The sequence below is a fragment of the Psittacula echo genome, assembly GCF_963264785.1.
Source record: "Psittacula echo genome assembly, chromosome: 7".
Classification (NCBI taxonomy): Eukaryota; Metazoa; Chordata; class Aves; order Psittaciformes; family Psittacidae; genus Psittacula; species Psittacula echo.
In genome coordinates, this window is record NC_137740.1 from 16,817,253 (window position 1) to 16,840,605 (window position 23,353).

Genomic DNA, 23,353 nt, shown 5'->3' on the forward strand with positions numbered 1-23,353 from the left:
AGGGTCCTCTCAGCGATGGGTCACAGGGCTCCCACAGTGGCTGGGAAAATCCCCTGAGTCAGCAATGGCAGTCACTCATGCAGCACCCGCCGTACAAAGGCACCGTTATGGACCCTGGGCAGAGCTGGGGCCCCGCAGCTGCCAAACCACCTTGGCTGGAGCCCCCAGGGGCATGCAGAGGGAGCCATGGGGGGTGTTTACGTCTCCTGCCTCAGTTCTCAGCAGCACAGCACTGTGTGCTCACAGCCCAGAAACCAACCGTGCCCTGGGCTGCATCACAAGGAGCGTGAGCAGCAGATGGAGGGAGGGGATCCTGCCCCTCTGCTCTGCTCTGTTAAGACCCCCCTGCAGTCCTGTGCCCAGCTCTGGGGCCCTCAACACAAGGACATGGAGCTGCTTGAGTGAGTCCAGAGGAGGGCACAAAGATCAGGAGGCTGGAGCAGCTCTGCTATGGAGACAGGCTGAGAGAGCTGGGCTTGTTCAGCCTGGAGAAGAGAAGGCTCCACAGAGACCTTAGAGCAGCTTCCAGTGCCTAAAGGGGCTGACAAGAAATCTGGAGAGGGACTTTTTACAAGGGCCTGTAGTGACAGGACAAGGGGGAATGGCTTTAAACGGAAAGAGGGGAGGTTTAGATTTGACATGAGGGAAAAAATTCTTTCCTATGAGGGTGGTGAGGCCCTGGCACAGGTTGCCCAGAGAAGCCGTGGCTGCCCCATTCCTGGCAGTGTTCAAGGCCAGGTTGGACGAGGCTTGGAGCAACCTGGTCTAGTGGAAGGTGTCCCTGCCTGTGGCAGGGGATTGGAACTGGATGAGCTTTAAGGTCCCTTCCAAACCAAACCATTCCATGATTCAAGGATTTCCCTCCTCCCACAGGCTGGGAGAGGCTGAAGCTCCCTGCCCAGGTCCTGCAACCCATGTTCACCACCGGCCACCACAGCCTGTGGGCTGTGATCTGGAGGGTCCCAGCCTTCCCAGGACCCCCCACCACAGGTCAGCTGTTAAGCAATTATTTCTATGCTTATATTCCACCCCAGGCATTGGCTCAGCCAAAGGAGCTTAACAACATTCATATGGCAGTCATGGATCAGAGACTTCAAGGTAAAACTCAGGCTCAGGCTGCAGAATTGGCCAGGACAGGCCCTCAGGGATTGCCCAGGCTGAACGCATGCAGCGGCTGTCTCCTCCACCCCAGGTAGTTATAAATGCCTGGTTAATTTCATCTCAGGTTGCTGGAGCAGAAAACCATGAAAGTGCTGTTGCTGCTCCGTTTGTGCACATGGGCTGAGAAGAACACAGGTTGCACTGCAGGCGGTTAACCCTTGCCTCGGCTGGCTCCCTCAACTACCTCCTGGGTTTAAACACAGCCAAGGAAAATCCCTGCTCTGCTTCTCACACCACTCCCTCCAACAGCATCTCTTCCTGCGGCAAAGCCGCAAGCCAAGGGATCCTGGCTCATCATCCCTGTCTTGCCATCCAGGTCCCAGTACTGCAACAGCACTGGGAAGGTCTGTCAGAAGGGCAGCACCAAGCCCAGTGGCTTTGGCATCATGGCCATTAATGACTGCCCAATGGATTGCCCATGGTGCTGTATTTCAAAGCTCAGCCAGCATCTCATCCTGCTTGCACTGGTCAGGGCAGCTGCAGGACCTGAGTGGTGTGACTGGTGTGCCCACAGCTATGTCTCTCTCCACCCCTCTCCTCATCAGTGCTGGAGAGTGGTGGGGGCAAGGGGGAGTCCCTTGGTCAGCAACGAAGCCTCTGCTGACAAAGGGCCTCAGGGATGCTGAGCCCAAGGGACCACATCCATCCCCAGGGACTGGGGACCCTTGTCCAAGGGAGAGGGGTGAAACCCTGAATGTTGCTCCCAGGGGAGCACCAAGCTGTGTCAGGTGGTGCAGAGGCCCTGCACACCCCATGACACACATGAAAAACGACATCTCATGTGCTGGTGGGGAAAGGCTGCCAGGCAGCACACCCAGCTTTGGGCATGATGCTTGCGACTCTCATCCAAAGAGCAGCACTGGCATTGCATGGTGGTTTGATGTCCCTGAGCATGGATGCTGGACAGGACACCCAGCATCTCCTCTACTCCTCTGAGCACTGCATCCCCTCATCACTCTCTCCTCCTCATTTCCCTCCCCTTCCCTTTTTTTCCCCTAAATGCCACAGAACAGGTCTTGCTCTAGTGAGCTGTGACGAGTCTGCACGAAATGACAGCTATTAAACAAAGTCAAATGCAAACAAAATGATTAAGCCCATGATTAATGATTAAGAGGCAGGAATGTCTAAGCCAGCTGAAAGCCTGCCCAGCATGCAGCAGCAGCAGGCTGTCCCCCTGCCTCGCAACAGGCATCATGCAGGATATGGACAATGCAGAGCCTTTGGCTCAAGGTCTCCAAAAAGGGAGCCACCATCAGTTTGGTGGCCCTGAACAAAGCTTTCCCCTGCCTCTCCCTCATGTGCAAGAGCCTTGAGAACCTGTCACGTGCCAGACATGGGGTGATGCGAAGGGGTGGGAAACTGCAGTGGGTTGTCACATGCCCTAGTTAGGGGTCGGGGGCTGCATCTTCTCCTGGAAAGTGGTCCACAGCAAGGGCAAGCCTAACTGCTTCCTCTTCTTGTGCGGGTGCTGGACAGCGTAAAGATAGGATGTGTACTGGAGCTCTGGCATTACCATTTTCTGGCAGGTTCTCAGTGTCCTGTTGTCTAAGTCCTGTTTGAGGTTATACCCAAGGATATTTGCATCCCCTGACTGGAAAGGCAGGAGAGCTTTGTTCTTGATGTCATCCTTCCCCACTGCCTCCTGGTCCGAGAGACAGGTCTCCATGAGCTCCTTCTGTCTCATTCGCAGGCGACTCACCTCCTTCTCCAGCTCCTCAAGGCCTATAGTCTCCTCAATTCTCCTCCAGAAGCTCTGGTTGAAGTGCAGATAGAGCTTCCAGTCCAGTGAGCACCATGCTTTTATCTGCTCCTCGCTTTCTGGAGTCAAGGTCTGGACTGTGTCCTGGCTTCTGGAATTGAGCTTAAAGTAAACCACATCATCCAGATCCCAGCACAAAGTGTGCTTCAAGAGGATCATGGACTCGTCAAAGTATTCTGCTATCAAGATCAGGTGGAAGTTCTGTTCAATCTCCTTCAAGACTGCCTGAATGTACCTTCTGTTGTCCTCTGCATTGTTGTCATAGCCAAAGTCAAACCACATGATATTCCTGGCATAGATGTTTTGCTTGTAATCTGCTGGATGGTAATACTTCATGGGTGACGCCAGGTATTCATTCACGTCCCTGGAGATCCTGAAGGCAGGGACAGTGTCCTTGTAGTAGATGTAGGAAGACTCCAGCAGAGGAATGGGGTTCCTCAGGATGGAGAAGTAGAAAGTGTCTGCTGCCATCACCTTTTGCACCTATTTGCCAGGAGGAAGAAGAGAGGCTGTTAAGCTGGAGGCCCTGCTCTTTGAACAGGGTTTCTCCGCAGATGTTGTGGCTCTTCCTTACCTCAGAGGGGTTAAACCGCAGGTGGTTGCACATGATGTTATAGTTTCGTCCTATGGCTTGGAATTCCTCCACAAAGTGAGCCAGGAAGGTGTTTGGGTAGCCCAGGTGGACAAGCTGGTCAGCTGGCAGAGCGACGGTGAGGTTGTACCTCTCTGCGAACCTGAACATGATGTTCAGGACGGTGCTGCTGGCTGTCTTGTGTGTTTTGAGGAACATGACATTAGTCTTGGCATGGCAAGGCATGAAAGGCATCAGCAGCTCCTCATGGACCTTTGAGATTCTGCAGGAAGGCAACGGATAGGGAAAACAGCTGCTGCAGTGCCATACCCCATCTCTGGGACCTGACAAAGCCAAGCCTGAGCAGGTTCTCTTTCTGATACCACACCTGCAGCTGGGGCAAGGCACCCATCTAAATAAGCCACATCCCTCAGGCAGAGGTGTCGAACTGTTTTCTGCTTCTCCAGGCTCCCACCCAAAAGCTTCAGCTTGATCCCCTTTTCTTTTTCCATATGGCTGATTTTGCCCCAGAGAGCTGCACTCTGGCTAATTTCATCCCTTGCCTACCCAAACGTGGATCTAGGACATAACTTTGGGCCACTGCCCCTCCATTATTAGCCTAAAACCCATGCATTAAATCAAGTGCCACAGGTCAGACTCTTGCTGCCCTGTGCAGCTGAAGTCACACAGCCTTGCTTCCACTTCACTTACGCGTAGTCTTTATTCTTCATACGGAAGAATCCCGACAGGAAGATCAGTCCCACGCAAAGGCTGAAAACGATGAGACATTTGGTATGCCTGGAGAGAAAGGAGAGTTTCAGTGGATATTTATGTGATAGTGCCTCCTGAATGCGAGCCACCCAACACTGCTGATCGAGCTTGGGAATGTTCATCATGGGGAGCACAATTTTATGCCTCCTTTTGCTCCCTCAGCTCTGTGAGCAGCTCTGCATTAGAGGCAGAACAGTGAGAAATAGCTCTTTCACCATCACTCTCCAAGTTTTGGCCTTTGGCAAGACGCAGCCTACTACACGCAGAGCCTGAGCGCTTCTGACAGCCTTCATCTCTGCTCTGCTGCCTTTTATTTTGCCTTTCTTTTAGGTCTCTGTGGCTCTAGATCTCACTAAACTGGGAGGTGTGGCTGACACAGCAGAAGGCTGTGTTGCCATTCAGCGAGACCTGGATAGGCTGGAGAGCTGGGCGGGGAGAAACTTGATGAAATTCAACAAGAGCAAGTGTAGAGTCTTGCATCTGGGGAAGAACAACCTCATGTACCAGTACAGGTTGGGGGTTGACCTGCTGGAAAGTAGTGAAGGGGAAAGGGACCTGGGGGTCCTGGTGGATGGGAGGATGACCATGAGCCAGCAATGTGCCCTTGTGGCCAAGAAGGCCAATGGCATCCTGGGGTGTATTAGAAAGGGTGTGGTTAGTAGGTCAAGAGAGGTTCTCCTCCCCCTCTACTCTGCCTTGGTGAGACCGCATCTGGAATATTGTGTCCAGTTCTGGGCCCCTCAGTTCAAGAAGGACAGGGACCTGCTGGAGAGAGTCCAGCGCAGGGCAACTAAGATGATTAAGGGAGTGGAGCATCTCCCTTATGAGGAGAGGCTGAGGGAGCTGGGTCTCTTTAGCTTGGAGGAGACTGAGGGGTGACCTCATCAATGTTTACAAATATGTAAAGGGTGAGTGTCAGGATGATGGAGCTAGGCTTTTCTCAGTGATGTCCAGTGATAGGACAAGGGGTAATGGGTGTAAACTGGAGCATAAGAGGTTCCATGTGAACATCAGGAAAAACTTCTTTACTGTGAGAGTGACAGAGCACTGGAACAGGTTGCCCAGGGGGGTTGCGGAGTCTCCTACGTTGGAGATATTCAAGGCTCGGCTGGACAAGTTCCTGTGTGATGTACTCTAGGTTACCCTGCTCTTGCAGGGGGGTTGGACTAGATGATTTTTGAGGTCCCTTCCAACCCTTGGGATTCTGTGATTCACTGTTGAAACTTCTCAATTATTCACTAGAAAACTCCAAAAATGCAGCAGATCTGGCTCGGGCTTTCAGTTGTTTTGAGAAGATGTACTCCCATTTATAGCATGGGATGGTCAAACTCATGGCTCCCACTCTTCCAAGGAAGTGAGGAAGGCTCCAAGCCTGCCCAGTCCAAGGGTCAATGGGGGCACACGGCTTGCTGCAGGCTGGACCTGGTGGTCCTTCCTACTGTTCTTCTGGTGTCGTGGTTTAAGCCCCGGCTGTAAATTAGAACCACGCAGTCTACCTCCCCCCCCCCACTCCCCAGAGGGATGGGGAGGAGAATCGAAAGAATGTAACTCCCACGGGTTGAGATAAGAACAGTCCAGTAACTCAGGTATGACACAAATCACTACTGCTGCCACCAATAATAATAATGATAAGGGAAATAACAAGGGAAGAGAATATGATACCGCTCGCCGGAAAAGAGCCCGACCGAAAAGAGGACGTACCCTTCCGGGTAGCTCCCAGTTACATCCCCGGGCATGACGTGCTGTGGTATGGAATACCTCTTTGGCTAGTTTGGGTCAGGTGTCCTGTCCCTGCCTCCTGCCGGCCCCTCCTCCTCCCTGGCAGAGCATGAGACTCACAAAGTCCTTGGTCAGTCTAAACATCGGTGTTATCAGCTCTTCCCAGGCCAAAAGTCAAAAACACAGTGCTGCAACAGCTACTAAGAAGGAGAAAACCTGACTGCTACTGCTGAACCCAGGACATCTGGCCAAGGATCCTCACACATGGTCCTGCTGCACAGAGCGGTGGCTTTCGTATCCTACAGCTTGTACCATGTGAAAGACACCGAATCGCTCCTCGCAGTTGGCCTGACATGGATTCAACCACCAGCCTCATGGGACACGGTCTACAGCCTCCCATGGACTTGCCACGGTATCTGGCCATGGAAAACCAGAGGGGATTGGAGCAAAGCCTATCAGAACAAAGAGCTGCACATAAACCCACAATCATCGTAACCAGCTGCATCAGCTGCAACTGGGGGGGCCACAAGCCAAAGATGCACACAGTGGAAGTGTGGAGCCAGACGGCGATGCTGTAACACTATGATGGCACTGCAGAAGAGTATTCCTACATTCTTCCCAAATGGGCTGTCCCTTACAGAGCCCTGACCCACGGGATTCCTCCAAGTAGGTCCTTGAAGAGGCCAAAGTTTGTTCTCCTGAAGTCCAGGGTTGCAAACCTACTTATTGCCCTGCTTCTTCCATGCAATATCCTGAACACCACCATCTCTCAAATCTCAACTTGTTCTTATAGAATCATAGAATCACAGAATCAACTAGGTTGGAAAAGATCATCAAGTCCAACCATTACCCCAGGACTGCCAAAGGCCACCACTAAACCATGTCACTGAGGGCCTCATCTACACGTTTTTTGAACACTTCCAGGGATGGTGATTCCACCATCCCTTGAGCAGCCTGTTCCAATGCCTGAGCACCCTTTCGGTAAAGAATTTTTTCCTAATATCCAATCTAAACCTCCCCTGATGCAGCTTGAGGCTGTTTCCTTTCATCCTACTGCTTGTTACTCGGGAGAAGAGACCAACCCCACCTCACTACAACCTCCTTTCAGGTAGCTATAGAAAGTGATGAGGACCTCCCTGAGCCTTCCCTTCTCCAGAGTAAGCAACCCAGGTCCCTCAGCTGTTCCTCATCACACTTGTGATCGAGACCCTTCACCGGCTCTGTTGCTCTCCTCTGGACCTGTTCCACCCCTAGGCAGAGCTCAACACATTCCAGTTGCTCTCTCTCATAAAGAGCAATTCCACCACCTCACCTTGCTGGCCTGCCTTTCATAAGAAGTACATATCCATCTGTGACAACACTCCAGGCATGTGAGCTATCCCACCATGTCTCTGTGATTGCAATGAAAGCATGGCCCTGTGATCGCACACAGGTCTCTAATTCTTCCCATTTATATCCCACACTGCATGTGCTGGTGACAGGCACTTCAGAGAGGTAATCACAAATGCAGCTGCCCCAAAGGGGTACAGGAGGTTCCACTATAGCCACACACCCCCCTGAGGTGGCTGCCCTTCTGGTTCTCACCTTGGGAGGCAGCTAAGGAACATCTGTCACTGATGGGAGGGCTTCTTGTCCCAGGGTGCCAAATAACACCACCCTGTGGCACTGTGCTTGCTCCCCTGTCTGGGGATGTACAGGTGGATACCTGCCTTACAGCTCAGGGAGTGCTCAGGGAATGGGGAAAGGGAGGGGACTGAAGCCACCTTCACCCCACTGCCCCCCAGCCCAGCAAAGACCAGTGGAGGTGTTCAGGAGAAGAACCAAGGGCCAGGATCAAGGTGATCCCCAGGAAGGAGTGCAGGAAAGTGGGGACTGGAGGGAGATGAGAGGAGGGGGCTGCAGGTACGCAGGTGCTGGTTGGTGCACCCATGTCCTGTCCCCATCACCCCTGGGGCTCAGCCGCCCACCACTGCACCCACAGAGCCTGTTGGTGATTTCAGGGTGTCCTGCAAACCTGCACAAGGGGTTCAACCACCTGCTCTGCACCTACTGCCCTGGCACAGCTCTGCGAGAGCCAGCGCTGCTCTTAAACACTGTCCCATTAGTGCCACATACACACACCTTTGTCACAAGACTACAAGTCTCCGACCAAGCCACTTCTACATCTGTTTGTTGGGCCAACAGACACCCTATTCAGAATGGCTGAAACACCCTCCATTCTTCAATGCCCTCCAGAAAAGACACGTCCCACTTGTCTGAGAGCTATTTTGCTGCTTTCACAGGCACAAACTGAAGGTGAACCAGAGGAGTACCTGGCGTTACAGAAGACAGAACTGATCTTTCACAGTTACAGCCACAAGCAGAGGGATTTCATAACCACCAGCCTGCCGATGGGAGCGCGGAGGACATGACGCATGGGATCATGGCTGCAGTGATTTCTTACTTCCTCACACAACAGCAAGGTAGCATTTCAACATGGGCACATGAAGTCTGGCACATCTGAGAGTCGCAGGCTGCAATCAGAGCCAGCATCTACTTTTTTGGCACATTCATACAGTCTTTTGCAAAGCAAAGTTGAAGAGAGAAAGCCACAACAAGTCACCCAAGCACGGAAGACACGCAACAGCCTGGGAGCCCTTTGAGGAAGCACTTGGGAGCCAATTGCTAAGACACAGAATTTTTCCTAGAAGCCAAAATCCTTGGGGAGCTGTCAGCAGGGCTGCACCAGAGGTTCAACTCGCCTTCCCAACCCGTGCCATCTCCCAGCCAGGAAGAAAACATGGAAAACTACCTCTCAGGTCACACTTGGAGGTGCTGCTACACATGCTTTAAGGCTTGGGACAACCTTCTGGTTCGTTTGGCTTAAGCTGAAAATAACAGTTCTGTGTGTTGACCTAATGAGGTTCTTTCAAATTAAAAGACTTGGAATACAGGAAGGAAACAATCACAGTAAAATTAACCTCCATCCTGGAGCAAACTGTAACTAACTCTATAGGTTATTAATAACTCCCAGGGATTACCTGGACCAGACCTTTCTACCTTAATTCTGCACCCACAGCATTCCCATCCCCCTCCCCTTACCTTGAAGCACACCCAGGGCTTTTCATGCTGCCTCACTGCAGTGAGCTAGAGAATACCTCCTTTGTGAATTGACTGCACTACTCCTTTTGTCTACAGGCTCCTGGGCTCCTACTGAACACGGCTCTATTTCTAGCATCCCAAAGCTGCTATAAATGGCTGGGATAGGTGAGGACAAAGGGAGTGGCTAGGTGTTCCCGGGGGTGGAAGTTAATTAGTAAGCCATGGAAAGCTCCGCTATGGCATGACATTAACGCAGGTAGAAAGAGCTGGGGTGGGCAACAGTTTTGCAGAGAAGTAAGGATTTAGCAGGAACCCCTCAGTGGGGACCCCCTTCTCTCCTGGCTATGGGAGGGAGGCATGGGGGACTTGATCAAGGCATGCTGCTGCTGGCAGGGGGCAGGAGGAGATCATCATCGGCCCCTTTGTCACCCCGCACACCATCACATCACTTGTTCAGTGCCCCTTCCCTGCCCACGGCCACACTGCTTGGTGCCTTGGTCAGTGCTGCTGCGCCTTTCCTCCACTTCTTGCTCGGTGGTTTAGTACAGTAATGCTCTGCCAGACACATTTGGCAACAAGAAATTAGGAGCAGCAGAACAGGAGTGGTGTTCACCTACTGGAAATTCCCCTCAAAACATTTAGGCTTCAAATTCTTTCCCAATAAAAATGTAATTATTGTAGCTGGAGGTTACGAGCTTAAAGACTTTGCTGAATCTCGGCCATGCAAGAAAGAGCTCCTGCCCCTAAAGATATGTTGTTTTACAGTTTGCTTATAAAGTGACTTTGTGGTGTTACTAACATCACAACTTGCATTACACAGGAATCTGAGATTCCACCAAGGCTCCTGCAGGTCTCAAGATGGGGTAATCTCCCTACTCCACATGCCAGGAATGACATTCGATGCTCTCCTCATTTGGTAAACAAACATTTTACTCATATCTCCCAGCCTGGAACAGGTGGTTAAGCTGTTGCTTTTGATCTTTTATGGCCATGCCACTTCCCATGCACCTCCTGACATGGCTCCCTTTCCCTCCCCGTCCGCGGTGCTCACCTTTCTAAACCTTGTATGCTGGTGCCCCAACCTGCCACACCAAGAGCCAAGCCCTCAGCTTTCTGGTACCTTTCACCTATGCTGCTACCTCTTCAGAGTGCCCACATATACAGCATTTCTGTTGAACTCACAGCTTCCTCAGGCCAGCTCCAACTCCAGTGCTTACCAAGGTTCACACATTAACAAAGGATAGGGTTGCTGTCCTCGAGTTTCTTCATAGAATGAGAACCAGTGTGCTGCTTCACAAAGAATTTCTAGGCTTACTCCTGGCACAGTGTCAGCTGCTGCTGGCAGGAGGGTCATGTTTAATAGACTTCTGTCTCCTGTTACATGTCAGCAGCGTGATTTCTTGCTCAGAACCTGGTAGAGACCACAAATCACAACAGGCCATTTTTCACACTGTTACAGTTGATTCATTGCTCTCTCCTGGGGTGTTGTACATGAATCATCAGGTATGGTTACGCAGGAATATATGGTGCCATGGGGCCAGGCTGCTCCAAGACTGTAAGTGAAGGTCAGCCTGCTGACGCAGAACTAGTTAGGTGGGGCAGGATGCTGAATTAATAGCTCCATGCTGCTTCAACTTCAGGCACCTGCTTCCTCCTTCTTCCCCAAGCCTTTGTTGCTGAGCACAGCATCATATGGTGGGGCGGCTGTCCCAGCTGCATTCTCTCCCAGCCTTTTGCACAACCCCAGCCTGCTTGCTGGTGGGGCTGGGTAAGAAGCAGAACAGACCTTGGTGCTGTGCAAGCACTGCTCAGCTACAGCCACAACATCCCTGTGCTACCAGCACTGGTCACAAATGCAGAGCACAGTGCCAGATCGGCTACTGTGAAGAAATCAACTATCCCAGTCAAAATGAGTACAGTCAAGTTCTTCCTAACTGCGCCAGAAGACCACTGCCTCAAAGTGCCGAGCATTGTTCTAATATTTAAGTCTGTCCCAGCAAAAACCTCCAGAATTTTGGACAAGAAATTCCTACCAAAATGATTCTTTATAAAAATACACTCCCCCCCCCCCCGTATGTACCCACCCTGTCTCTCCCTCCTATATACAACAGTGAACCAGTATTTGAAAGCATCATTGAGAATGTGGAAGAGTATTATCATACTGACATTTCAGGTCTAGGAAAGATACTATGAAATAACACTGTGATAAATCCTCCCTTCCATTCCCTCACAGTAACTGCTCTATTGTTTAGCTGAAACAATAAACTTACATTGAGCTTAAGGATCTTCATGTGTTAAGATGGCTAAATGTAGCTGTGCTAGGATTTTCCCAGCCACAGCACTAGGTTGTCTGTCAGCCCTGACTCCCTCCCCAGCACTCTCTCCATATGTAGCTGAAAAAAGGCAGTATGGAAAGTTCTGCTTCCCGAAAAGAACAGTTCACGTGTGTTTTAAACAATTATGGTCAGTGGTTTGAGGGGGGAGGTGGGGGACAAAAAGAATGGCATAGGAAAAAGGCAGAGATATAAACAGGCTGATCCAGAAAGAACAAGCTGCATCAGCTTAACCTGTCAGAAAGCAAATCCTGTACCTTTCTTCTCTGGACTTTCCGTAGTTTTGTACCACCTGATGCACAACAGCAGCACAAGCTGACTGCGTTTCACACTCTGTCCTCTAGAGACAACATCATTCACCCTGCTTAACCCCTGGAGAAAACGATCAGCTCCTCTCTGAGTGGTACTGAGGAATGAAGGGAGAAGTGGGAAGTGCACTGACAGTGGAGTGAAAGAGGGAATTGAAGGGAAGAAACCAGAAGGCAGGCCTAGATATTGGCACTGCAGGTCGAGTAACAGATGGAGGTATTGCTGTTAAAAGCATCCATGCAGTCAAGTTGAAAGAGTTGTGACCTTAGAATTATATTGTGAAAGGTGCTGTAACACAGTGCTGAGCTTGAGCCACCATCCTTAATGCAATTTAACTGCTTGCAGCCTTGTAGAGATGGTGTTCTGGTTAGAAACAGAATTAAAAAAAACACTCTCCAGGATTATCTTCTTCCAAGAAAAAGGCTTTGGGTGGAACATTTATTTCATGGCGCTGAGGAAGAGCAGAAATCACTGAAAAGCAGCTAATGGACAACACAGTTACTAGGTAAGACAACCATCCTTCCTAGTCTCACGGAGCCCAGTGAGGCCTCCCAAACCAATAGACCTGAGCAGAAACCACAGATTACCACCCTCTGAGCACAGCCTGTGAGCTGTTTTCCTGTCCATCCTGCAGATACCCCTGTGGTGTGTGCCATGCCAGCCTGTCCAGGAGAAAGCTGTGGGAAAGAGTGGTGACAGGACTGACACTATACCGACATCCAGGCAAACACCCCCCACTGCTCTCTCCATGTGGACAGAAAATGTTGTTTATTGTAGAAGATGGCTGGGTTATCGACAGAATTTACCTTTGGTAAAACCCTGGGCTTTTCCAATCATCTGCTTCATTTGGATACAACAGTCTGGGTTAAGAGTGACATGGATTGGTAAATACAGATGTGACTACTTAACACTGATCAGACCCAAAGATGACTCACTAGCAGAAGGCTTGGCCTGTCCTCTGACAGGGTGACCATGTGGTTTTGTACACCAAGCTGTAAATGACGGTCACTCCTGTCATCTCAAAACCAGAGACACACTGTAGAGGAAAAATAAAAGCCAGCAGAAAAACCCATCACAGAATAAAACAGTCCAGTTGGAAAAGACCTACAACGATGACGTGTCCACTTCAGGGCTGACTGAAATTTAAAGCATGCTGTTAACGGCATTGCCCAACTGCCTCTTAAAACACTGACATGCTTGGGGCATCAATCCCCTCTCCAGGAAGCCTGTTGTAGTGTTTGACCACCCTCTCGGTGAAGAAATGTTTCCTAATTTTCAGTCTAAACCTCCCCTGGCACAGCTTTGAGCCATTCCCATGCGTCCTATCACTGGATCCCAGGGAGAAGAGATTAGCAGATTCCTCTCCAGGTCCCCTTCTCAGGAAGCTGTAGAGAGCAATGAGGTTGCTCTCCTCAGCCTCCTTTTCTCCAAAGGAGACAAACCCAGAGTCCTCAGCTACTCCTCCCAGGACGTGGCTTCCAGCCCTGCCACCAGCTTTGTTGCCCTCCTCTGAACACATTCAAGTACCTGCACACCCTCCCTGAACAGTGGGGCCCAGAACTGCTCACAGTACTTGGCCACACCAACACTGAGTACAGTGGAACACAATCACCTCTTTTGGCCTTCTGGTTTTGCTGCGATTTATGCACCCCAGGATGAAGTTTGTCCTCTCTACTGCCAGGTCACACACTGCTGGCTCCTGTGAGCCTGCTGCCAGCACAGCACCCCAGATCCTTTCCTGCAGGACTGCTCCCCAGCCACTTCTCTCCCAGTTTATACTTGTGCCTGGTGCTACTCTATCACAGGTGTGGAATCCAGCACTTGGACATGTTAGATTTCACACCACTGATTACTGCCTGACGCTCCAGTCTACCTAGCTCCTTCTGCAAGGTCTCTTGTCCCTCCAGTGACTCAACAGCAGTCCCAGCGCAGAATCACAGAGTGGTTTGGGTTGGAATGGACCAAAGATCACCTAGTTCCAACCCCCTGCCACTAAACCAGGTTGCTCCGAGCCCTGTTCAACCCAGACTTGAACACTGTCAGGGACGGCGCAGCCACAGCTTCTCTGGACTACCTGTGACAGTGTCTCACCACTCTCAGAGATTGTACTGTCAGCAAAATTGCTAATGGTGCATTCAACTTCTGCATCCAGATCACTGATGGAAGTATTGAACAGCACTAGCCCTAGGACTGAGCCCTGAGGAACACCACTGATGACCAGGCACCAGCCAGATGCAGGCCCGTTCACTACAACCCTTTCGAGTTTCACCCTTCAGTCAGATGTGGTATAGCATCCCCATGTTTTTGTCCTCTGTCTCTGATACTTGCACACCCTAAGTGTGTGACACCAGCCTCCTCTGGCTGGTATCAATCACTTCACTACTAAATCAGAGCAAACTAAGGGGAAAGAGAGCTGGAATATCAACACGCAACAGCTGCATGCTTGGTTTCAGTGCTCAGGTTAAACAGGAAACTCACACAGTCAAACGCAGTAATGTGTTCTTCAGAAAGAGCAGGCACCAGGAAAGAGGAACCATGTTTCTTTACTTGTTCCATCACATTAAAGAACTAAAACAAGGAACATTCCAAGTGCTTGCTTGATCCATGAGTATGTTTATGGTTCAAGCACAGTTAGTGAGCTATAGGTGCCATCCTTGCGTGACGGTATCTGCTCACTTCTCAGTGTGTGTTGCTCTCAGGAACTGGAGGGCAGCATCTTGTATGGGTTGAGGATCCCTTTGGGGTCTAACATGGCTTTGAAATGCTGCATTAGATGGATTGCCTCCTTGGGTTTGCTGTACTGAATGAACTGCTTTTTCTTAAAGCCCAGTCCATGCTCTGCACTGATACTGCCGCTGTATCTTGCAGTCCATTCATATACAAAGGGCTCAATGGCATTCAACAGGGAATGGTTATAGGACTCTGCTGTGACGTTCAAGTGCAAGTTTCCATCTCCTGTAAGAAAACATTCCAGAGGTGGGTCTACAAGAAACACTCAGTGGTCCCACAATGGAGACTCATTACTGCCTCCTCCATGTACTCAAACAACGGTGCCTTTGTTAGTCTTCAGACTGCGTAAAGGACAATTTGCTATCCTTCTACAAACACCAGTGTCTCCATTCACAAACAATTCAAGCAGAATCTTTGTTTTTCCATGCTTCCAGTGCAACATTTGAGGAAGGGTTCTGAGTTAAGCTACTTTAAAATTCCAGTTATTGTGATTTGAAAATTCAAACTGCGGTGCCTCTGTTATTGTCCTGCTACTGAGGTGGCACGCAAGACTGCCCAGTGGTGTTTCATAATGATCATTAGATTTTAATATGGCCCTTCATTACTTTCTCTCTCTCTCTCTCCCTATTATGTTTGTGCAATGTTCTAAATGCACTTTGGCACGTGTCAACAAAAACAAAGCAAGCAGAACATTTTCTCCTTTAGCCACTTGTGTGTGACGGAATTTGATTAAGCACATAGTTGTTGGGTATTCAGGAGACAAAATGCACAAAGATAAACAAAACTTGCTCATTCCCACTCTGGAACCTCTTCCTGCATCCCTGCAAATCCTCACAGTAAACAGCTTAATGCCCACTACCAGGAGCTACCAGAGGCAGACTTCGTTATGCAGACTTGTCTTTTTGTCCTCCCATGTCTTTCAAATCATCTCAAATCAATTGTGCTTGTGTGTTGTGTTGTTTTTGTTTTCTTTTGAACAGAACAGCTCTGCTAAGCTACCAATTTACCTGCTTGTAAAATCAAACTAGTTTCAAAGCATCCTGACAAATGTACCAGCCTTTCTGTGTGTTACCGTTATCGCTCTCTTTTGGAAGGTTAATTACTCAGACAAAATTTTTTTCCAATATGACTGATCACTTTGGACAAAAAAGCGTTTACCAGAGGTGTCCTAGTACAAGCCAGTGGTCCAATTAAGCGACCTATATATTTAAATACAAAGTAGAGAGCAAGAATCCACGTCCCTCTTACATTCAGCTCTGGGGCCCCCACCATAAGAGGGATAGGACCTGCTTGAGTGAGTCCAGAGGAGGACATAAAGATGCTCTGAGGAGACAGGCTGAGAAAGCCGGGCTTGTTCAGCCTGGAGAAGAGAAGGCTCCACGGAGACTTTAGAGCAACTTCCAGTGCCTAAAAGGGCCAAAAGAAATCCAGAGAGGGGCTTTTTACAAGGGTCTGTAGTGACAGGACAAGGGGGAATGGCTTTAAACAGAAAGAGGGGAGATTTAGATTAGATATTAGGAGGAAATTCCTCTCTGTGAAGGTGGTGAGGCCCTGGCACAGGTTGTCCAGAGAAGCTGTGGCTGCCCCATCCCTGGCAGTGTTCAAGGCCAGGTTGGACGGCGCTTGGGGCAACTTGGTCTAGTGGAAGGTGTCCCTGCCAGTGGCAGGGGTTAGAACTGGATGATCTTAAGGTCCCTTCTAACTCAAACCAGTCTGTGATTCCATGAATACACAAATGACCAGTTCAGTGGCTGTCTGTCTAGCAATCTGCCATTTATATATGGAATAAAGTCTGAAAGCAATGAAATTCGAACACAAAGATCCTCATGCATCCTCCTCTTGTGGCAGCTCTTGGCTATTTAGTCTATGCCTCTCACTAATCTAAAAAACCACCTTTAAATCTACTAGGAAGTTGCCCAGCAAAACCTGGAGCACAAAAGAGCAATTGCTCATTTCCCAGCATCCACACTTACCCAGGTGGCCATAGCCCACCACGCTTTTGGCACTTGGGCCCAGCCGAGCCCTGGTGTCAGTCACGAGATCATACAGTTTTCCCACAGGGAGTGAGATGTCGTATTTGTAGACACAGCCATCGTGAGTAAGGGCCTCTGTGATCCTCTCCCGCAGGCTCCACAGCGTCTGGTTAATCAAAGATCAAAGATACCCACATAAACCAAGTAACTCTTGGATTCTATGCACTGTGGCATGGAGGGAAAAAGATTCTTGATTCTTTGCATATAACACCAACATCTGATTTCCCTTGATATCCTCCACGTCTTGGCAGCACTGTACTGTAAAGTGATACGTCAATTCTTCAAGCTGCCAGTACCCCAGAGACAATGAACATGGGCATGGGCATTCTCTCTAAAGCCGTTATGAGTTTCCCAAGACTTGGGGATGTGCCTCCTCTACTGAACTGCAAGGGTTGGTTTGGGAACTGGGGCTGGAAGAAACACAGGTCAGTGTAAAAGACTTACGTTCACAGGACACAAAATACTGTCCTTCTCACCAAAACATTACGTGTCTGTCCTGCTCCCAGGGACCACAGTCTCTGTCTCTAGCACACCCCTGTCCTGCTGTCCTACAGGACTTTGCTCACTCCTGGCTTTGATGGCAGCTCAACTTCCGGTTTCAATAGCTTTCAGGCAGTTTGGGTCCTACCCCGTCAACTACTGAGAAATGTAGTACATTATTCTCATCTTTTTAAAAGAGGAAATTGAAACCCCAAATACTCAGGCCTTCTGGGAAGAGTCAGCAGTGGTAAGGATTCTCTCTTAGCATTCTTACTCAACATAAGGTACCAGGTCACTCAGGAACATTTATACCAAACATCAGTCTGCACGTTTCCCTATTAAAAAACCACAAATTCAAGTAGAGAATCATGTCAAAGAGATTTGTGCAAGAGGAAACGATGACTTGCCTTTATCTTCTTCTCATCTGTTGCTACAGTTCCATCAGTGACCAAATCAGAAGTCATGGCTTGTTCTAGGAAGTTGTTCAATTTTTCCTCATCATGGGTTGAGTTGGAGCCCGAAGTTTCAATTAAAACATAAAAAGGGCTGTCTGAAAGTGAGGGAGAACAGAAGAACCAGATGTTCTGGGGCAAAAGCACAGGAATGTAGTGCAGGTTCTGGAGCTTTTCCCAAGCTTGGCACATTTCCTGAGGTTGCTCTATGCCCAGATTCTCTGATGCCAGTGGAAGGGCAGCTCAACTGTCAATCTTTTATCTCTAGGGCACTTCACTTACATGCTATATCCTTCACCTAGCCACTGCTTTTCAGAAAACTAGCAGTTTTGTGGGAACAAGTAGAAATAACAAATCTTATCCTTAAAGGCTTCCATCAAATGTCTTTGGAATTGAATACTGGGTACAAAAATTGTGACGGATGCCCATACTGTGTATATAAAAAATATAAAAAACTAGGCAGTAAAATGCCTCTTTCTACAGCATGAATGATACTGATACCTCTCACTGGGCTGGTCAGCTTCAGATGTCTCTCAACCAATTCCATGCACTTCTCATCCATGAACTCACAGGCAGACAGGATCTCTCCCAGCATGGCTCTGCAGGTTGTAAATGTTTCCAGAACTTTAGCAAAACTCTGACACCCTTCAAACAGAACACAGAAGAATCAGGAACAAAAACCAGGTCCCCAAAACCTTGTAAAATGATTTAAAAAGTCTATCAGGCTTCAAGTCAATCAGGGACATCTCTGCTGAGGCTCACTCAGAAGTAGCTGTGCCTGCCCATATAAGCTGCTGAGCCAGAGCATGAGCTGCAGAAATGACTTCCCAGCCTTGCCTTGTCACTATGGCCTCACCTGGTGACCACTGGATTGGACAGACTGCCTACTGTCACCACACTTGCCCTGCTCACCTCACTTGGTTACTGTCAGAGCGGGCCCTCATTAGTGAGAGCAGTGCCCTGCCTGCTTCTTCATCCTGCTAAGCTCCTTTCTCCCCTTCTCTTTCAGAACAACCTGCCCTTGCAGGTATTTTACACATTTATACCACTGATGTAAAAGATCTGCACAGATCTAACGTCCAGCACCACATTATTTCTCAGAAACAAGGTGATGCTGGTACTCTAGCTCAGCAGGCTGACCAGCGCTTTCTTTGCTCCATCCCTATTCCCTTCCCAGCCTCTGAATTCAGGTGTGAACTTAGCACCAGCTCCTACCTAGGAATGCCAGGTTCACGGCCTTTGGTTTCTGAGGACAGAGTATGGAGACAGCAGTGATAACTCCCAATGTCCCCTCAGATCCAATAAAAAGCTGCTTCAAATCATAGCCAGTGTTGTCTTTGCGCAGAGAGGCCAAACAGTCCAGAGCTGAGCCATCAGCCAGCACCTGTGGGAATACAGAGACCCAGTCAAAGCACCTATGTAGAAATCTGTTGGCATAAGCCTGTCTACTACTAAGCTAATGATCAGCAGACTCTAGCTGCAGCCCACTCCCAGAGTTTCTCCTCTGTTCCTCCACTCCCAGCTCTTCCTCCCTTCTACATCCTACCTGAGTCTTCCCCAACTTTTCTGTTTCTTTTTTTACAGTGCTGTTTGCACACATTCCAACAGGACAAGTAATAACAGAAGACTGAATTTCTCTGCTTTTCTTACCAGTGGTGAAGATCAGCCATTCTTTGCAGCCCTAGCTCCAATTACTCAACAGAAAGAAGGAACACTATTTAAACCAGTGAACATAGTTAACCAGAATGAAGTAAGCCCTCAACCACCTTAGCCTTAAATCAAGGCTGAATGTCTCCAAGACATGTTATTAAAGGCTGTTTTGACACTAGAGGGACTAACCTGAGAAGCAAAAGCTCTCCTTTCTGGGCATACACAATAAAACCAAATGAAGCTTTGTTACCTACCTAATTTACTTCCTGTTAACTTTTTGCTCCCAAGCCCCAAAATCTATTAGAACTAATCCCAGCCTTTACACACAGAGGCACACGCCTGCAGGGCAGAAGCAGGCTGAGGTACAGCAAAGATTCTAGGAGAAAGCCAGCAGCCAAACCAACCCAAAGTGGACAGCTCCATTAGAAATCGAGTGAGCAGCCACTAGAAGACAGTGCTATAGGATGGGATTAATGGAATGTTCCAGAGCCCCACCACTTCACAGAGGAACCAAACTCATGCAGGTGATCTGGGATCACCAAATCTCTCCCTGTCCTCTTTTCACTTTTCTGGATTAGAAAACCATCTCATATCACTTCTGCCAGTAAGGTCAGAGGTGGAAGCTGGGCACTGTGGTAGCAATAAGAGATGCTACATGCATGAAGACACTTGTTGACTCCTTCTCAAAAGAGGCATACAAGGAAAAGTTAAGTGGAAGCCTGGAGAGGAACTTGCCTATATAATGGATAGCTAAGGGCTAGAACAGCAAGAAATGGTAGGAAGTAGAGGCTTAAACACAGAAGGGAACCGCCAGGTACTCGCCTTACCACTTCCAGTCCTAGCACTGTCCCTCGGAGAGAGCCGTATCTCAAGAGCCGCAAGCCTCCAGCATTAGTGGCCACATTGCCACCGACGTGGCAGCTACCCTTTGCCCCCAAGTCAAGCGGCATGATAAACCCCTGCTCCTCCAAGTACTCGTTGAGCTTCTCTAAGATGCAGCCAGCTTGGCACACAAGGATTCCTGAAACATAAACAACCTGCTGCAAGCTGATACTCCAGAAAAAAGTAAATACCACATGTATGATTTGTCTGCTACTGTTATAACCTAAGGATTACAGCAGAAGCCTGCATGAAACAGGCCTCTGACATCCCTTATGATCCTGCTGGGCTGAATCTCGCTGATTCTGCAGCTACTGCTTCCCAGAAAAATGGCTTGTTTAGGGCCTGGGGCACATTTCTGTGCCTTACATCTCTACAATATTTACCAGACACCTTGTCAAAGCTGGTGATCCGGTTCATGAGAACAGTGGAGAGAATGATCTCATCAAAGACAGGAACGCTGCCCCCAACAAGGCCTGTGTTACCCCCCTGTGGGTTCACTGCCAGGTTCCTCTCGTAACAGTACCTGGAAGGAAAAAGGTTTCTGATGTCTTGCACATTTTAAGGCCCTAATCCAGTCTATTATAAGCATTTCACCTCCACATAAATGTCGACTGTTGCAACAGTGCTTAATGTTCCTTAAAATTAAGCTGCATTTAGCCTAAAGATTAAATTGACACAGAGGTATAGTGTCACTGCAAAAGTGAGAAAGCACAACTCCTTACTGAACTTACCCAGCACTGCGCAAAGCAACAAACACTTCGGGTTATCTCTGTGCATATCTACAGATCTGTCACAAAACATCTGCCTGGAAATCACTGCTCACACATGCATTTATAGCAAGCTATTTATGTAGCAGTTTCTGTTAACAACTTGGCTTCCTCAGTGGGCTCTGACAACAGTTTAAGACATTACTGCCATATACCTGCCTTTAAGAAATAAATGCCCTGTAGGTGATGAAGCATGTGCATCTGTGCCTCAGCAGCATCAACTCACAGCCTGCAACATCCCTGCAAAGCACTCCCATCACATCCTTTCTGAACTCAGAGAGGATCCTGCACAATGGATGGCACAAAGCTGCGTGGCACCAATGGCTACTTCAGGAGTGGGTTCCTGCAGCTTTATATCTCAGCCAAACAGCAATCCCATATCCTGATGCTCACAACAACGAACCAGGGAAGTGTTCTCACTGATTTAGTGGTCAAAACATTAGCTCCTCAAACTGCCTGTTTATGGCCTAACCTTTACCTTTTCAGACACTCCTTTCTGAATCCTTCAACACAACTGCTCCTCTTGAGCACTGGCACAGTGTCTGATTTCGACAAAAAAACCAGAAAAGTAATCAATACTGAATGCACATGCTTACCTCTCCTCCACACTAAGCACTCTTAAGACCCTTCTACTCAAAGCCATCAAGGTTGATTTGAGAAGCCTGCTGGTGCCCACAGCCTTTGCAAGCACACCTGGCCAGGACAGGTCGTTTTATTTTGTAAAACAAACAAAAGTTTGGCCTTTGTGTCTGACTGATACTGACATGACACCATCAGTCTGGAAAAGCCGAGGGACAGGGAGAGCGCTGGGCCTGAGAAATACAAGTCACAGGTGAAAGTCCCTTTCTGCCTTGAAAAATTTCAGCTCCCTAAGTGAAAACATTCCTGCTCAGGAACCTGTACCCATCACTGCCATACCCCCAGGCTAGCACCAGCCCGTAGTGTCTGGTCCTGGGAGCAGCTGGGACAAAAAGTACATCAGGAAACAGCGGGCAGCTGGGATATAAAGAGCAAAAGAGCGAGCTGGAGTCGGAGCTCAACTACAAGACACTGCAGTCAAGAAGAAAACAGCTCCAGCATTTTCAACGCTTGAGTAATTAGTGCCTGAACATCCAGAAGCCCCCTTCACCTGACACACCCTCCCTCACCTCAGCTTCCTCACCACAAAGCCCAGCAGAAAAGGTGCACATTACCTGAGAATTTGAGACACCTCTGCTGTTGTCTGCGGCTTCAACATCAGCTTGCTACAGCCTGCAATGAAAGCAAGCGACTCTCAAGGCAAGTTGTGGGTTCTACAGGGGTCAGACAGAAAAGGTGGCAAAGCATGATGTCTGAAATAACAACGCTCCCTCCACCATGAGGCAGAGGCACTTTAAACGAAACATATTTAACAGCAGGCTTTTCCTTAAAGCACTGCAAAAGTTTTGCATGTACATGTAGACTGCTGCCAGCAGCGGCAATGGTAAAGGTTTTATATTCTTATGAAATCTTTGACAAGAGCAACTGAAAGTTTCACCACATTTGTTCTCTGAATGCCAGCCCAAAGTGTTAACTGTCAACGTGCTTCAGGAAAAAAAAAGTTAATAGGTCTTAGGGTTTGTTGTTTTTTGTTTTTTTTTTTTTGTAATGAAAGCCTGAAAGATTGCCAAATATTAGGCAATTCTCAAAGGAGAATTTTGGTCTGTGAAGATGTGGTCTGCTATAAATAAAGATGAGATTTCCTTTGCCTTCTTATTCTGGTCTGGTAACAGAGGCAGAGAGGTTTAAACAAAATCAGAAACCTAAGCAAGCTCACTTACCTCGGACCGATTTAAGCCAGTCCACGTTAAACGGTTTCAGTTCCTCCGCATTTGTGATGACTCTGCCTGGCATTATCTGCTCGAAGAACGCCACATCGCCATCAGACACACGGGAGAAGGGCAGCCTCCGCACTCCGTACCGCTCGCTGGTCAGCATGACCTCCTGGAGGCTGGAGGAGTCTGCATGGAGCGCTCTCCTGCTCCGAGACATGGAGTCCCACGGCCTGGGAACCACACTCGTGGGCTGTTTCCTCTGCTGAAGCAACCCCAGGGCATTAGTGCTGCTCTGCTGTGCCAAGGTGCTCCTGTGGAAGCCCGTCAGCCACCTCAGCGGCGCCCAGCGGCTCCGCACAGCGCAGCGGGGCACCACGGGGAAAACCCCCATGGCCACCCTCAACAGAGGGGTCCAGCCAAGGGGCAAGCTCCGCTCCCCGCCACCAGGGCTCCTCTCCCCGCTTGCGAGGAGCTGGACAAGGTTCTATGGGTGACAGCCGCTCTGCCCTGCGATACCCCGGCGGTGGGTGAGGACGCCCATTCCGTCGCAGCACCTGAGGACAGAAACTCTCCCTCCCACTGTGACCAGCGGCCCGCTAACCTGCAGCCGGGCCGCGGCAGCCTCACGCACCGCTCAGAGAGGGCAAACCGCCTGTGGGCCAGGCAACCCCGGGCCGGCTCCGATGCGGGCTGCAATGGCTGCCAGAGAATAGACCCTGTACCCCCGGCCTGAATAGGCCAAGGGAAGCCCACCACGCATGCGCTCAGCAGCGCCCTCCCTCCCCACAGGACCGCGTTGGGTCCTAGCGCCTAGTCGAGGCAGCGCTCCCCCTTCTGGCCGACCCCGTGCATCGCCCCCCGC

General features: G+C 49.4%; 2 protein-coding genes across 3 annotated transcripts; both read right to left on the reverse strand.

Moving 5' to 3' along the window:
- Nucleotides 1–2,371: 2,371 nt before the first annotated feature.
- On the reverse strand, nucleotides 2,372–4,277 carry GAL3ST2 (galactose-3-O-sulfotransferase 2). Its single transcript, XM_080622263.1, has 3 exons — nucleotides 4,203–4,277; nucleotides 3,495–3,774; nucleotides 2,372–3,403 (listed from the first exon to the last, which is right to left on the reverse strand). Exons 1-3 carry the CDS (start codon nucleotides 4,220–4,222, stop codon nucleotides 2,543–2,545), a joined length of 1,161 nt encoding a protein of 386 aa, XP_080478389.1. The 5' UTR covers nucleotides 4,223–4,277; the 3' UTR covers nucleotides 2,372–2,542.
- A 10,011-nt stretch (nucleotides 4,278–14,288) lies between these two features.
- On the reverse strand, nucleotides 14,289–23,341 carry D2HGDH (D-2-hydroxyglutarate dehydrogenase). Of its 2 annotated transcripts, XM_080622254.1 has the most exons (9): nucleotides 22,498–23,341; nucleotides 21,892–21,949; nucleotides 20,315–20,454; nucleotides 19,877–20,070; nucleotides 18,615–18,783; nucleotides 17,901–18,044; nucleotides 17,355–17,497; nucleotides 16,408–16,573; nucleotides 14,289–14,659 (listed from the first exon to the last, which is right to left on the reverse strand). In XM_080622254.1, the coding sequence occupies exons 1-9, from the start codon at nucleotides 22,880–22,882 to the stop codon at nucleotides 14,400–14,402; spliced, it is 1,659 nt and encodes a 552-aa protein (XP_080478380.1). In that variant the 5' UTR covers nucleotides 22,883–23,341; the 3' UTR covers nucleotides 14,289–14,399. The 2 variants fall into 2 exon arrangements, with proteins under 2 accessions (XP_080478380.1, XP_080478381.1); XM_080622255.1 differs by lacking the exons at nucleotides 20,315–20,454; nucleotides 22,498–23,341 and having other exon boundaries at nucleotides 21,892–21,950.
- Nucleotides 23,342–23,353: the final 12 nt, after the last annotated feature.